Source organism: Bos grunniens, chromosome 18 (assembly GCF_055505025.1).
Source record: "Bos grunniens cultivar Pamir isolate PY7600 chromosome 18, Bosgru_T2T1.0, whole genome shotgun sequence".
In the NCBI taxonomy this organism is placed as follows: domain Eukaryota; kingdom Metazoa; phylum Chordata; class Mammalia; order Artiodactyla; family Bovidae; genus Bos; species Bos grunniens.
This window is the reverse complement of record NC_141182.1, coordinates 8,588,349-8,604,292: the sequence shown is the minus strand read 5'-3', so window position 1 is coordinate 8,604,292 and position 15,944 is coordinate 8,588,349. Positions and strand designations below refer to the sequence as shown.

General features: G+C 46.7%; 1 protein-coding gene across 1 annotated transcript in view; it reads right to left on the bottom strand.

Annotated features, from left to right (window-relative positions):
• PLCG2 (phospholipase C gamma 2) overlaps positions 1-15,944 on the bottom strand; it is a 159,388-nt gene that overhangs the window by 9,411 nt on the left and 134,033 nt on the right. The window contains exons 28-31 of the mRNA XM_086350050.1: positions 14,961-15,106; positions 14,330-14,444; positions 13,259-13,426; positions 8,419-8,507 (exon numbers count right to left, since the gene is read on the bottom strand). Coding sequence (XP_086206176.1) covers positions 8,419-8,507; positions 13,259-13,426; positions 14,330-14,444; positions 14,961-15,106 — 518 coding nt within the window. The remainder of the gene's footprint in view (positions 1-8,418; positions 8,508-13,258; positions 13,427-14,329; positions 14,445-14,960; positions 15,107-15,944) is intronic.

The following is a 15,944-nucleotide window of genomic DNA, read 5'->3' as shown; positions in this document are numbered from 1 at the left end:
ATGTAAGTGATATCGTGTGGTGTTTGTCTCTTTCTGATTGACTTCACTCAGTATGCTAATCTCCACGTCTATCCATGTTGCTACAAATGGCATTATTTCATTTATTTTTATGGCTGAGTCATTGGAAGAACTGATGTTGAAGCTGAAACTCCAATACTTTGGCCACCTGATGCAAAAAACTGACTCGCTGGAAAAGACCCTGAGGCTGGGAAAGATTGAAGGCGGGAGGAGAAGGGGACAAGAGGATGAGATGGTTGGATGGCATCACAGACTCAATGGACCTGAGTTTGAGCAAGCACTGGGAGTTGGTGATGGACAGGGAGGCCTGGCGTGCTGCAGTCCATGGGTCACAAAGAGTCAGATATGACTGAGCAACTGGACTGAACTGAATATTCTGCTGCGCGCGTGTGTGTGTGTACTACATCTTCTTTATCCATCTGTCCATGGACATTTCATTTGCTTCCATGTCTTAACTATTGTAAATAGTGCTGCTATATGATAAGGGTGAATGCATCTTTTTGAATTAAGAGTTTTGTCTGGATACATGGCTAGGAGTGGGACTGCAGGATCACATGGTAACTATTTTTAAATTTCTTGAGGAAGCTCCGTACTGTTCTCTATAGTTGCTGCACCAGTTTACACTCCCACCAGCGATATAGGAGGTTTCCTTTCCTTCACATCGTCTCCAGCATTTACTATTTGTAGACTTTCTGATGGAGAAGGCAATGGCACCCCACTCCTGTACTCTTGCCTGGAAAATCCCATGGACGGAGAAGCCTGGAAGGCTGCAGTTCATGGGGTCGCTAAGAGTCGGACATGACTGAGGGACTTTACTTTCACTTTTCACTTTTATGCCTTGGAGAAGGAAATGGCAACCTACTCCAGTGTTCTTGCCTGGAGAATCCCAGGGACGGGGGAACCTGGTGGGCTGCCGTCTATGGGGTCGCACAGAGTCGGACACGACTGAAGCGACTTGGCGGCAGCAGCCTTTCTGATGCTGGCCATTCTGACTGGTGTGATTTGCATCTTTGTGGTTTTGATTTGCATTTCTCTAGTGACGTTGAGCATCTTTTCATGTGTCTTGGTCATCTGTATGTCTTCCCTGGAGAAATGTCTATTTAGATCTTCTGCCCATTTTTTGGTTGGGTGCTTGCTTTTATTTTTAGCTGCATGTCTCTCATTATTAAACACTCACATGTCCATGGTTATAATCCAGTATCATTATTTTGCTACTCAAATTGTTCCAGTTTTGGCCTTTGAGAGATTTAGACGTGTCACCATCCTTTCTTGATCTCTTCTTAACTCACTGAAATTTCAGTATAATCCAGGCTCATATTCTATCTGTCCCAGCTTTCAGAGTAACCATTTGTCTTCAGAGCTCTGATTTCTTTTACTGGAGAATGACATTTAGAAAGGAAGATGTGGGTGCTTGGATGTGCTGGTTGCTACTGGGGTGTCAGTTGTTCTAGAGCTGGGGTATGTATGCACATATGTATAGTTACTAATGCAAACATGTTCATTTCTCTTACCTGTGTATGTATTTTGAGTTTATACTGAAACTGGTGATTTCCATCAAACAAACATTGATTTTGGAAGGCTTGGTATATATTTCTGCTTATCAGGTTGGCTTATGTCTTCCAGTAAGATTTCATGCTTTTCCCCCATAGGCCCTATACTTTTCTTATTTCAATTCCTTCTGCCATGTGACAGTCTTTGTCAGTATCATGAGTGATGTTTCCCAGCTGTCCCTACCTCCCATCCCATTTTTCCAACTGTTATTTCTAGAATACAGTGACTTAATAAATTGGGGTCCTTTTTTAAAACTATATAGCCATAGTTTGTGAGCAGAAAATTTTATCTCTTTACCACACTTTATATTGTTTCTTTTAATTGGTCACATTTGTTGTATCTAAATATTATTTTGCTCTCTCTGTTGCTATCTGTGCTAGTGATAAACCATCCTTGCATTATCATCTTTGCATTCTTGTAATATATTGTTCTTCCAGTAAATAGCTGGAAACTACTAATTTTTTTAGAATTTTAGTCTGTATTCATACCTGGCATTGATCTATGGGTGGAGGAGGCGGTGTACTATTTCCAGTTTTGATACGAAAGTTCTACAACTTCAAGACAAGCTAACGGCAGCACTTCTGGTTTTCTGTTGCCTTCAGCAGATTAAAATTGGAATTGTGTTATTTAAACCCAGATTGAATACAGCTCTAACACCATCCACTACCTGATAGGTGCTTTATTACCCTTCAGGCGTTTTCTATAGGACTTTGTAGCCGAGGTTTCTACTGCTTCTTGACACAATTTTAGCCCATTCTTCAAGGCAGTCACCCATTTGCCCTAGGTTTTCAAACTTATTTATCTTACTCTTTGGGGCTCAGTCTCCTTTTCGATATTTACTCTTGTATGTTTTTGCCCTTACCTTGTTCCTTTTTATTAAGCAGGCAAAGGGTTTATTTAATCAATCTTTTCAATGAATCGGCATTTGTTTCATTCAGTTGACTTATCCTTACTCTTTTTTTATTTTACATATTCAGTCTCTATGCAGTTTCAAGGCAAGGACTTTCCTAAACATCCTTACGGCATAAAATGTTTCACTACTTTTGGGTAATCTACTTGATTTACTTCATCTCAGAATTCCTTATTTTCAAATAGGGAATATTTTGACCCTCTTATTTCCATCTTATTACCTTTCCAACTTTATCAGGTTATAATTTATTCAGGTTTTGTGGCCAAGAACTCAGTCAAGTTTGAGAAACAGAAGAAAACACTGTACATTACCCACATGTAGAACCTACGTGTGTATCTCTTAAATCCAGCTTGTTAGTCATTAGTTTGATCATCTGTCCTTGGTGGTTTCTTTTATATACTAGACATCCAAATTCTGAAAGATGTTTTGAGTCAGGTGAACTTTTATTGGATGAGCTTTCGTTTTCTATGTTTAACACAGTAATGATGGTTTCTAATTAAACATCTATGACTTTTGCATCCTTTTTGTAAACATTCTGTCCTTATATATTGTCCCTCTTAATGCTCTTTAGCACTTTCTCCCTTAAATTCTACTTTGGCATTAAGTTTTTCCTCACAGTTTTTCCCAATAACTCTTCATTCCTGTTTGTTTGTTTGTTTGTTTGTTTTTGGGGGGGGGACCTTTTTTCAGACTTACTTTTAAACATCACACTGCTCCATTTCTTTGCTTCTTCTCTAATAGAATCCAGGCCATTCACCTAATCAAAGATGTTATATCCATTCCATTTTAATTGTTATATTTTTCTTTAATTTCTATCATCGTTTTGCATAATTTTTACTCTCTTGGTCAAGTTTCTATTTTTTTTTTCTCTTCTCTGCTTTTCAATTTTTATAATGGTTGCTTTCGGTTTCTTAACATTTCCTTTGTACATCACAATATCAGAATTAACTGTCCCCGGCAGGATGCTTTCTCTGCCTACTGACCTCACAGGCATAAATGTTAAAACCTTTTAGGATGCCTGTATTTTAATCCCTGGGTGTTGCTGGTACATTTGATTATTCTCGGTTCTAGACCATCAGGAAATCAGGCTCTCCCCTGAGCGGGATGCACACTGTGTCTGAAACCTCGCACGTCCACAGAGCTGTCTCTATTGCCCTGATGTGTCCAGAGTGTAGCACCCACTGCTCACCCTCCAGGAGTGTGCACCCGTTAGCACTTCTCCACGTGGTACGTGTGAATCCACACATCTGCTCCAGCTGAGCCTCAGCGGGAAGCACAGATCCTGGTCTTTCCAACAAGGCCACCCCACCCCTGTATCTTTGCTCCATGCAGTCCACCCAGGGATCCGTCCTGAAAGGTCCCGGGGCGGCCAGTTTTCTCAAGCACACCCTCCAGCTACGGTCATCTTGCCCATCGATGAGGACAGGGTGACTGTTCAAGGTTCCATGCTGTCTCATGCCCGTGCTTCCGAATCTCACACGTTTAGCTCACCTGAGTGAAAGAGGCCCTTTTCAATTAACAGCAGGATTGGAGATCATACAACTGAAAAGAAACTATTCCAGAGAACAAGTTGACATGGATCCAAAAATATATGGTCTTTTCCCTGCCCCGCCTCTTTGAGCTGTTATTCCATTACAAAGAGCTACCCTCAGGAAATAATTTTTAATCAATGATATATGAAGATCTTCATTATTTATAAAGTAAAAAAGAAAAGAACAGAACAATGTACCTGTCCATCAGTGGGAGAAAGGCTAAGTGAATTAAGGACTTCTACCCAATGAAGTAGGGGTTTAATGGCTTTGACAATCATAGTAACATGGAAAATTTATTAGCATCATTTGTGAAGTGGAAGAAGGGCACATATTCATACACATTATATGAATCCAACTATGAAAATATCATGTGCAAAAAAATGGCCAGGCAAAGGAAGGACACCAGAATGCCAACAGTAGTGATGTGCAGGTGGCTTGCGGCTTTCCCAACGCCCCCCTTTCTTCCTTTCCCTACTTGTCAAATTAAACATCAGAGGTAATAAAATGGTGTCAGAAATACTTTTTGTAAACCATGCATACAGCTAACAGAGTAACAGAATTGATAAGTGATTGTGACATTTAAATGGCTTCTTCAGAAAGGGCTCAATGTGCTTACTGACAGTTTTCTGGGGCTTTAAACTCTGTATCTCAGCCAGTGTTTCATGAGTAAACTCCATCTCAGCTCTGCTGGATCGGTCATTTGCTCAGACAAAGCTTTTTTATCCTTGGGCACCCAGAACGCCCAGGTCTCCCAAACACACCCCTCGTCAGTGTGGGCAGAGACACCCAGTGGTGCCCATGAGTGCCTTACAACCAGGTGACACATGGAGTTAAAAGCTCGGGAACCCGCAGCAGCGATGAAACCCGCACCTTCTCAGACAGCTTTTCCCTGGGAACCCCACACAACGCCCCTTCTCTCCCCTGCTCCCCTCTCAGGGACCTCCACAACAGAAGCTTCGCTCACCAAGGGTCAAACCTGAATACACACATTTTCTTTTAAATATACTAATTTGACCTGCTGCCAGCGATCCCTAGCCTTTAAATTCTTTACAGTGCTTCCAGATTGTTTATGACAGCTTTGCAGAGCAGGGTGCACACAAATGCTCAACAAGGACCACCAGGAAAGGAAGGACTTGAAAACTGTCCTGTCCAAGCATTTCTATCACTTAGAATCATGAAAGGTGATTTTTTTTTTTGATCCATAGTTTAAGGCTCAAGTGAAAACTATAATTTTCATATAAACAGTACATTTACTTTGACAGAGTCTAAAACACTAACACTTAAAATTTGTTTCAAAACGGAAAACCTTCCATTATCCATCCCTTTATCCTTTTCAGACAATTTCATCATCATGAGCTTATTGTATACCAATGAACTGTCACTGAGGTTCTCTGGCCCCTCCCTACTGTGCTTTGTATTTGTCATCCTCTTCCGTCTTGATACTTCTTTTCTTTTTTTTTTAAATTTTATTTTATTTTTAAACTTTACATAATTGTATTAGTTTTGCCAAACATCAAAATGAATCTGCCACAGGTATACATGTGTTCCCCATCCTGAACCCTCCTCCCTCCTCCCTCCCCATACCATCCCTCTGGGTCGTCCCAGTGCACTAGGCCCAAGCATCCAGTATCGTGTATCGAACCTGGACTGGCAACTCGTTTCTTACATGATATTTTACATGTTTCAATGTCATTCTCCCAAATCTTCCCACCCTCTCCCTCTCCCACAGAGTCCATAAGACTGTTCTATACATCAGTGTCTCTTTTGCTGTCTCGTACACTGGGTTATTGTTACCATCTTTCTAAATTCCATATATATGCGTTAGTATACTGTATTTATGTTTTTCCTTCTGGCTTACTTCACTCTGTATAATAGGCTCCAGTTTCATCCACCTCATTAGAACTGATTCAAATGTATTCTTTTTAATGGCTGAGTAATACTCCATTGTGTATATGTACCACTGCTTTCTTATCCATTCATCTGCTGATGGACATCTAGGTTGCTTCCATGTCCTGGCTATTATAAACAGTGCTGCAATGAACATTGGGGTACACGTGTCTCTTTCCATTCTGGTTTCCTCAGTGTGTATGGCCAGCAGTGGGATTGCTGGATCATAAGGCAGTTCTATTTCCAGTTTTTTAAGGAATCTCCACACTGTTCTCCATAGTGGCTGTACTAGTTTGCATTCCCACCAACAGTGTAAGAGGGTTCCCTTTTCTCCACACCCTCTCCAGCATTTATTATTTGTAGACTTTAAACGTAAGACCAGAAACTATAAAACTCCTAGAGGAGAACATAGGCAAAACACTCTCTGACATACATCACAGCAGGATCCTCTATGACCCACCTCCCAGAATATTGGAAAGAAAAGCAAAAATAAACAAATGGGATCTAATTAACCTTAAAAGCTTCTGCACATCAAAGTAAACTATTAGCAAGGTGAAAAGACAGCCTTCAGAATGGGAGAAAATAATAGCAAATGAAGCAACTGACCAACAACTCATCTCAAAAATATACAAGCAACTCCTACAGCTCAACTCCAGAAAAATAAACGACCCAATCAAAAAATGGGCCAAAGAACTAAATAGACATTTCTCCAAAGAAGACATACAGATGGCTAACAAACACATGAAAAGATGCTCAACATCACTCATTGTCAGAGAAATGCAAATCAAAACCACTATGAGGTACCATTTCACACCAGTCAGAATGGCTACGATCCAAACGTCTTGATACTTCTAAAACGCTTTGGAGTGGAAAACTCTCAAGGTTGTAAAAACGGAACCGAAGGCAAACAGGTATGCAGACAGCCTGGCTTTCTCTCTGAGGTTTCGCCGTGTGGGCGGCGGCTCTGGCTGTTCACAGGCACCCCACCCCTGCCATCCCCTCCCCACTGGACGTGCTCAGCTCCACAGGCACACCTGGGAGACCGCCGCAATAAAGCGAGTCACACACACTTTCCGGTTTCCCAGTACATACAAGAGTCACCTTCCCACCGTACTATATAGCCCATGAATTACGTCTTTAAAAAATATATACTTACCTTCATTGAAAAGACTACACTGCTAAAAAAAAAAAATGTTAACCATCATCTGAGCAAGGCACAGTGTCAGTGGTTAAGCCAAGGTCACTCATCACCGTAACAAGTACAACAGTAAAGGGGACTGTGAAATAAGAGAATCATCAAAGCGTGACCCAGACACGGGGAGAGCAGACACCGCTGGAAAAACGGTGCCAACAGACCTGTCACAACCCTGCAATTTGTTTAAAAAAAAACAAAAGTGTGATAAAACGAGGTAGAGGCACTAACCAGGTTACCGGAGAACTGGGGTGGCCGCAGACTCACCTGGCCCATCCTGAGTTTTGTGGGAAGGGAATGGAAGGGTCCTGTGAGACTGTAGTGGCCATACGTGGGCCCTTGTGGGTTTCATTTTATAGGAGCGGCCATCAGGAAAATTCCGAGGCTCCAGAATCACCATGCGTGTGTGTATGAGCTCAGTCACTCAGGCGTGTCCGACTCTTTGTGATCCCATGGACTGTAGCCCACCAGGCTCCTCTCACCATGAGATTCTCCAGGCCAGATTACTGGAGTGGGGTGCCATGCCCTCCTCCAGGGGATCGTCCCGACCCAAGGATCGAACCCGCATCTCCTGCACTGCAGGCGTGTTCTTTACCACTGAGCTACCAGGGAAGCCCCCAGAATGACAACACACACCATCAAACCCAAAACCTGAACTACCCACTGCTCGGTGTTACGTTCTTAACCTTTTGTCCGACCAACCTTATCTCATCCTCTTTCATAGTTCAAATAGGCCAAGCCCTTTCCACCAAACCAACCCAAACCGGTTCATCAGCATAGAGACTGTATCTTCAAGGCCTCGACAAACCAAAAGAACCAAGAAGGCAGGCTCCACCAAGAGCAAAAAGAACCACAAAGGGAGTGCCGCTCCCTATGGGAGCTTGACGCCTGTGAATTTCCTTCCGCAGGACAAGCCATAAAAAGACTCCATGGGACACTTGCAGAACTCTGGAAGGAAGTACCAGAGTACCAGGTGGAGGAAAGCACGTGGAAGGGCAAGTTTACCCAGAAGAGCATCGTCTTGCCCAGCTCTAGCTGAAATGAAAGCATGGAACTTCCAAAGAGCTTTCCTCTTTCCAACAACACAACCCTATTCACAGACCCGTCCAGCATCCTGCAAGAAGACAGGCTACTGGAAGGAAAACCGGAGGACCTCGGAGGAAATCTGTAGCTAAAAGGATCCCTCCTTTTACGGTGTGGCGCGTTTGGCTAGATGATTCTCAAATGTGTTCCAAGTCCTTCAGCCACACTCAGTGGTCGTCTCCACCTCACCCCCCCTCCGCCGCAGACGTGGCTCTGCGAGCACCCACTGGTGTTTCTCCACTCACCAGGACTGGCCGCATCTCACAGAAAACCAGGAGGGACGCCAGCTCAATGTCTTCACTGTAGCCGTTCTTCAGAGGAACAGATCTAAATCCTGCAGGTAGGAAAAACAAACCAGTTCACGTCAGATCTCTGCTTTTCTTGCAGTACCCAGGGATCACGTGCCCAGTGCATGGACCAGAGAGGTCAGGGCCCCGTGCTGGGGGCTGACTTCCTTTCTGGAGCCCAGAGGTTCCCCCCTCCACCCCCCACCTGATGGTTGGGGAGTGGGGCTGCGAACACAGCCCTGACTGCCAGGTCCAGCTGGAGAAATGAAGTTAAAAATGCCTGCCCTCTAGAAATGCAGGTGACTTGGAAGAATTAAAGCCCACAGAGCACTGCACACTGAATTTAGACCCTCTACAGCTATGGTTTCAGTCCCTTAAATATTCCTGAGCCCAAAAGACGCAAAGGAGTGATGAATCCCCACGTCCATCTTCTTCACTCAGCCCTGTACAAAGCTTGGGACGAGCAAGTGTTTTTAAAGATTTCCAGTGGGAAGAAATCTTTCCGTCCCTTGGCAGTTTTCCCTGTTGATCATCCTCCCCTAAAAGCCATTCCCTATTTGTAGTGAGGACCTGTGTCTGCCAGTCATTTAAATGTTTCTTTTTATTGAGGGAGAGGGTTAAGATGGGGCTGTATTCCCCCCACCCCTCCCCAGTGAGTAATGTTAAGGCAACGCATCTTAAAGGTTGGTTGTTTGGCTTGTTTTGATAGAGTAGTAGAACTGAATAGACAGCAGAAATTAACATCTCATACCACCCACTCATACCTCGTATTACAGAAGGAACCATTGTTAACGGCTTTCCAAAATCATCTCTGCAGTGTGTTTCCCTTAAAATCACAGAGAATAGTACCCCAACCAGCCATTCTGAATCTTACAGGTTCCCCTGAACACTCTATCTTAGGGATTCACTACGTAGCCCTAGTTTGACTTGAAAGCTTTTTCTTAAATGGAAACGTAGTTGACGTACAATGTAATATTAGTTTCCAGCGTACTGCACAGTGATTTGACATCTGCATGTGCTATGAAATTATCCCAGTAACTCCAGTAACCATCTTCCCGAAGTAAGTACAGTATTACCACACTCCTTATGCTGTTACACAGGACATCCCTGTGGCTTATTAGTAAGTAGAGATTTGTGCCTTGAGAGCTTTATATTTGCCTTCTATCTACTGATTTTCTGGGACAAGCGACGCATAAAGTGCCTTCTGCCAGTCAGGTTTTGGCTTGTTTGATGATTATCCTTCTATCGCTTAGAGAACCTTTTAGTCTGTTAGCTGATTTATCATCTTTAAATAATATCTATTGACTCTCTCTGTGCCACTTATGTTGAGGACACTGGCATGCTATAGCATCTCTCCCTTTCCCTTCCCCAATTGGGTAAACTGTATTATTATTTCTACATTGACATAGTATGTAATATTAGCATTCCATTTTGTAACCATGATCCTCCCACAAAGAGAGGCTTAGTTTTCCTTAGTTCCCTTAGTTTTTGGCAAAAGCCAAAAAAATACAGTAAGGAACGCCTGAACACCCACGACCTGAATCTCACATTAACCTTCCACTTAGGCTTATCCACCCACTAATCTAGCGGGTGATACTCACTTCCTGTTTCAAAGAAAGATGAAGGCATCTATACACTTCTTCTCTGTCAGCATGAATCTCATGAACAAGAACTCCGTATTTGTTCAGTGTCCTTTTTGTGACGTAAAACTTACACACAATGATTTTTTTTCAATGTCCAACGCTCACCACCTCCTTACTGATCTGACCTTTTTCCATTAGGTATTCTGGCTGGCTAAAATTGTCCTTTGAGATTTTCAGTACAAGCTCATGGAGACATATAATCCCTGGACTGTGCCTGTTTGAACATATCCGTCCTTTGATTTTAGACTTGAGTGGGCACAAAACTCTCAGGTCACACTCTTCTCGTTGAAGGACTCTGGGGGACCCTGCTCTCCTTGAATTCTGCTGTAGAGAAGTTTTCTGAGCTGTTTTCCCCTTGTTGGGAATTATGCTAAGATGTGAATCACCTCTGGATCTTGTTAAGATGCAGATGCTGACTCCAGAGGCCTGGGACGGGGCCAAGGTTCCACACCTCTACGGAGCTGGTCTCTGTGGAAGCTGTCGGTGTAGGTGTTGATCGACTGCCAGAACGCACTGCGGCGCCGAGTACCCTGCCCATGCACCCAGAGCGGCCCTGCCCAGTGCCCAGCGCGGCCTCCCCGTTCGGGGCAGTGAGCTCCGCCCCTCCCGAGGGACGACTCCAGCTCCACAGACGTCCTGCCACCGCCCAAGTCGCGTTGCTACCTGCAGCCCTTCACGTGGACGGGGCTGAAAGGTGCTGGCCAGGTTCACTAGAAACTGATGCCACTTTTCTTCTGATTGACACAAGCAAGACCCGAGAGGAAAGGGAAACAGAGACACCGCTTGAAGCAGCATCAGTGTTTGGCTGGTCAGGAGTCGCAGCGGCCCCGAGGGTGGCCGGCAGAGTAAGAAGAACATGGGGTTTGAAGTCAAGACATTCCCGGGTCTGAATCCCAGGCTCTGGCCGGACAGGTGTGTGACCCTGAGCTAGTTAATTAACATCTCTTGGCCCCAGAGTGCTTATATTTAAAAAGCGGAGATGATAAAACTCCGTTCACAGGACTGCTGCGAGGATTAAGAGAGAAGAGTTTTGAGGCGCCGAGCACAATAAATGCTGTTTTCCCTCTTTGCTGAGCTCCAGCTGGCTTAAAGGCTTAAGTGCATCCCTGCTAACAACAGGCAGGGTTTATTTTCGAGTTCAGAAGGCCCCGAAGCCTTATGCACAAAGGCATTGTTATTCTGTGGCATGCCCTCCATGAATATGGATGTCCCAGGCAGGACGGGGAGAGAAGGTCTTCCTGGGAGCATCTCACAGCCAGTCACATTCTGTATCATCCTTGAGATGTTATTTGTGTTCTAAATGCCCCCAAGCTCAGTCACAGCGTTTTGGAGAGGAGTCCACACAGTTAAGGCGGCGGCTCTCTCTGAGTCCTGGAGGGGCTCCAGGGCTCCGTCAGGACCCCGTCTGGAGGGGACACGGCAGAGCCCCTGCACCGTGCGGGATGCGTCCGGCGGGTGCCATGTCCAGAAGGGGAGGGCACAGCTACCACAAAGAAATCCGACACCACCTGATGCGAAGAAGTGACTCATTTGAAAAGACCCTGATGCTGGGAAAGATTGATGGCAGGAGGAGAAGGGGACGAGAGAGGATGGGATGGTTAGATGGCATCATCGACTCAATGGACATGAGTTTGAGTAAACTCCGGGAGTTGGTGATGGACAGGGAGGCCTGGCATGCTGCAGTCCCTGGGGTTGCAAAGAGTCAAACATGACCAAGCGACTGAACTGGAACTGGAATCCCCTACAATGTGGATTTTGTGTATGTGTGGCAGCTTTGCACTACATGTGTGATCTTAGTTCCCTGAACAGGGATCAAACCCATGCCCCCCTGCAGTGGAAGCATGGAATCCTTGCCACTGGACCACCAGGGAATGCCCCTTACAATGTTCTTGTCTATTTACCCTAATACTCTTATAATTTTTAATTTACAAACATTGTTGCCACATTATTTATTGCAAAAATATACATTATTGTTTATGGGGGAAAAAAAAATCCGTTGTAAGCCTGACTGACTTGGCTGATGTGAAGGAGGTGAATTGCAGAGTGAAGAAGGCCTGTGGCTAACTAGCTGAGTTTAATGTCATTTGCTGGGAAGTAGGGGCAAGTTAACCCAGAGGACTGGCAAACATCAGGCCTCTCAGACTTACGAACGAGTATGCACTGCTTTTCCCAGATTAGGGGAACGGTGTGGCATTTCTAGCCAGGCCAGTGTGTCTCCAGGGGGGGCGTGTCCTCAGAGGGGCAGCCGAGGCCTCGCTCAGTCTTCTCCAAGTGCCAGCTGAGCAGCTGGCTCCACGTGCAGCTTCCTGGGCCCCGCCCCGGAGGGGCTGAGGGAGGACACCGTGGCACAGGCCCAGGAACCTGCATTTCCCCCCACCCCACACACTCACCTAGTTGTAGAAATGATCAAAGGCAGATACAGAGAAAGGTGCAGAAATTTAGGGAGTATCTGATATGTTTCCAAGTTGAAAAGAATTAAAAAAAAAAGACCCAAGGTTTTCAAGCAACATCAAGAGAAAAGACTATCTGTGTATACAAATTACTAAAAGGAGAGTGGTCTTTTTCTCTCGAAAAAATGATCCTTGAAAAACAGGGACCAGTGACCTCATAAAGAATCCAGAAGGATCTGTGGCTGTTTTTCTCAGAAATACAGGGCCCTTTTCCAGGCACACAGGGGGTTGTGTTTTCCTCAGCATGGGAGACAATCAGAAGTGAATCAGCCCACCTCAGAGAAGAGGAAGGTGAGGCTCTGACAGCCCAGATGACTTGCCCAGGACGAGGAGGGGAGAAGGGACCTAAGACCGTGGCTCTGGGCCTCGTCCTCCCCTCCAAGCACCTAACCAGCCCCTGAGCCTGCCTGAGGAGAGGCCAACAGAGTGTAAGCTTCCAAAACGAAGTCCAATCACAGTGCCGAGTGGACCGCCAGCTAGTAATCCAACGTTGGATGCAGGAGCCCCCTGGAGCCCCCAGCCCCCAAGCTGCCTCCCTCCCCTGTCTCTGTCCTGCTCACAGGACTCCCACGAGGACCCACTGCTCAGCCTACCCACGACTGAATACAAACCAAGACAAAGGCACCATTCTTTCCAAAAGCCGGCAACGCAAACCAAAAGACGATGCCAAGAAAAACTGAACGCTGTAATTAAAACGGGCCTTACCTGACTTGATTCCTTTAATGGGGTACGTGGCATGGGCCAGAAAGTTGGGATCGCTGAACATATCTTCCTCATAAACCACAAAGCGCAGAAACGCAAGGTTGGGGTCATAAATCTCAAACGTCACCTTCTCCTGCGTTGGGGTCCAAACAGGGCTGAGGCCATTGTCATCTGGAAGAAGATCCAGGCTCTTTCAGGGGCCCCATTTGTCCTGCTCCCTCTCAGTTCACCATCTCTACACCCGTCAGCTTTGGATCTCCTTAGCAGCCGTGTAAATACACATCTAGGCCAGGATCTGATCCTTTTTTTTTTTTTCAGTGGCATCACAGACCTGACCCTCAGTAAGCAGAGGAGATGGGACCACCTCTCCTCAGACTCTCCCATCTCAACTCCCTGGGACGTGGGAGGGATGGGAGGTGGACCACAGAACAACAGCAGATTTGTAAGGAAGAAAAGACGCGCTGGGGGCCACATCGCTCGTCTGATAGGGGAGGTGGGCCAGGCTCTGAACAGGTGGTAGGTTCTGGAGTCACTGGGGAGAGTCACTCAGGGAGCAGAGAAAAGAGGCAACCTTCACTGGCCAGTCTGTGAGCTGTTTATCCGGCTGCATTTTGCCAGGCGCCCGTGATCCCAAGCCTAGAAAGGCCCCAGTTCAGTTCTTCCCAGGCTTCAAATGGCAGAACAAGCCATTTCTCTGGGCCTCCCCACCCGCTGTGGGGTCAGATCACCCAAGTTTGGCTGCAGCCTTGGGGGCGGGTCAGCCGCATCCTCTCTGAGCCCTGGACTTAGGTGGGGGCTGATACATAGAGGGGACACCCCGGAGTGACGGGCATAGGGCGCTGCAGCCTCACCCAGGCCTCCTGAGGTGGGTGACGGGCTGAGAAACACCACAGTGGGTCCAGCTCTCAGGTCCCATGGCCCTCCGTTGCCCCTCCGAGCTGCCCACAGAGGGCAAGGGGGACGAAGGGAAAGACCTGGCCACCAGCGCGTTAGTGAAGCCCCGCTGACCAGCATCTCCAGCGTGCGGCTCCACTCACCTGAAGTCTCAGTGAGGAGAGGACCCAGGCAACTTACTCACAACCGTCGTCTTAAACTTGTTGCTGTCGTACTCCGCTCCGCATATCTCCACCTCCACGAAGGGGCACGCGATGCTGCGGCCGGGCTTGGGGAGGTGACGGGCCCCCAGCACCTAGGGCCCCAAGAGCCAAGTGTCAGAATTCCGCCCGCCCGCACTCCCTGGGCAGAGCTGGAGAGTGCAACATGGGTGGGCTCTCGTGTCCTCATCACTGGTGAGGTGCTACACCCTCTGGGAGCGGGCACCCCCACCGCTTCCCTGTTGTGGATGTGGGAAATAGTTTCCAAACAGGAGAAAACAGACTCTTAACAGAGACAACGCAATGTCTAAAAGTTGTGTCAGTTTTAAAACGCTTCCACCCCTCAAAGTGGCCATTGCAGGGATAAGCCCTCTCCTCAGTAAAGAGCAGAGCCGTGTGACCAGATGCTGACCCTGCTGAACCCAGCAAGAGGTGGATCTGTAACTCGCCCCAGCAACAACAAGGGGAGGTGACCACGATGGACCTGGGGAGACGCCCTCCTGCCTCTACGCCCCTGCAACGACCCTGGCGGGCACCACAGTAAAGACCCTCAGCTGCGTCTGGGGGCTGACGGTTTACACAAGGAGCCCAGGCAGAGGGTGGGGCCTTACCTTGACCGTCAGGGTCATCTGGATCTTCCTCTGGGACTCGGGTGGCATGGGGTCGTACTTCTCCGCCCTCATGCTCTCAGGCTGCAGGACGTAGCCCGTCCGCCCGTTGAGGGAGAACAGGGCGTGGTTCATCTGCATGTACTTATCTGGGGAGGAGAGAGCTGCTGCTGAGAGCGGGGCAAGAAGGGGGCCAAGGGGCTGGGTAGGGGAGGACTTAGACCTTCTTCCAGAAGTAACGTGAGGCGCACCGACAGATGAATGGATAAGGAAGATGTGACACACTCATACAACGGAATACCACTCAGCCATAAGTCAGGAACAAAACTGGGTCATCTGTTGCGAGGCGGATGGACCCAGAGTCTGTCATCCAGAGTGAAGTAAGTCCAAAAGAGAAAAACGGGCATCACATATATGCATGTGGAATCTAGAAAAATGGCACTGAGGGCCCTAGGCCAGGAACAGAGACACAGATGCAGGGAAGGGACACGTGGACACTGGGAGGCCAGGGCTGATGCCCGCTCCCTGCCATCTATCAGACAGACAGCTAGTGGGAAGCTGCCGGGTAGCCCGGGGAGCTCTGCACGGCGCTCTGCGCTGACCGGGAGGGCTGGGATGGGAAGCCCAAGAGGGAGGGAGGGGTGTGCACGGAGCTAACTCACCTGACCGTACAGCAGAAACTAGCACAACATTGCAAAGCAACTATACCCCAGTGGAAGATAAAAATAATGTGAGCTGGCTGTGAAAATAGGTATCTGACTTAAAACTATGGGTTTAAAAATTCATTAGAAACTCATGTTATTGGAAGAAAATTGGATTAAAAAAAAAAAAATTCACACTGGGGACAACTTTCCGAGTATGATACAAAGTCCAGAATGTACTCAAAGCTAAACATTTTTACACAGGACAAAATTTCCATAGAATCTGACATGCTTTAGAAAAATCTGTTTCACTCCACTGACAGGTAACTTTAACCTGTTAAGAAAT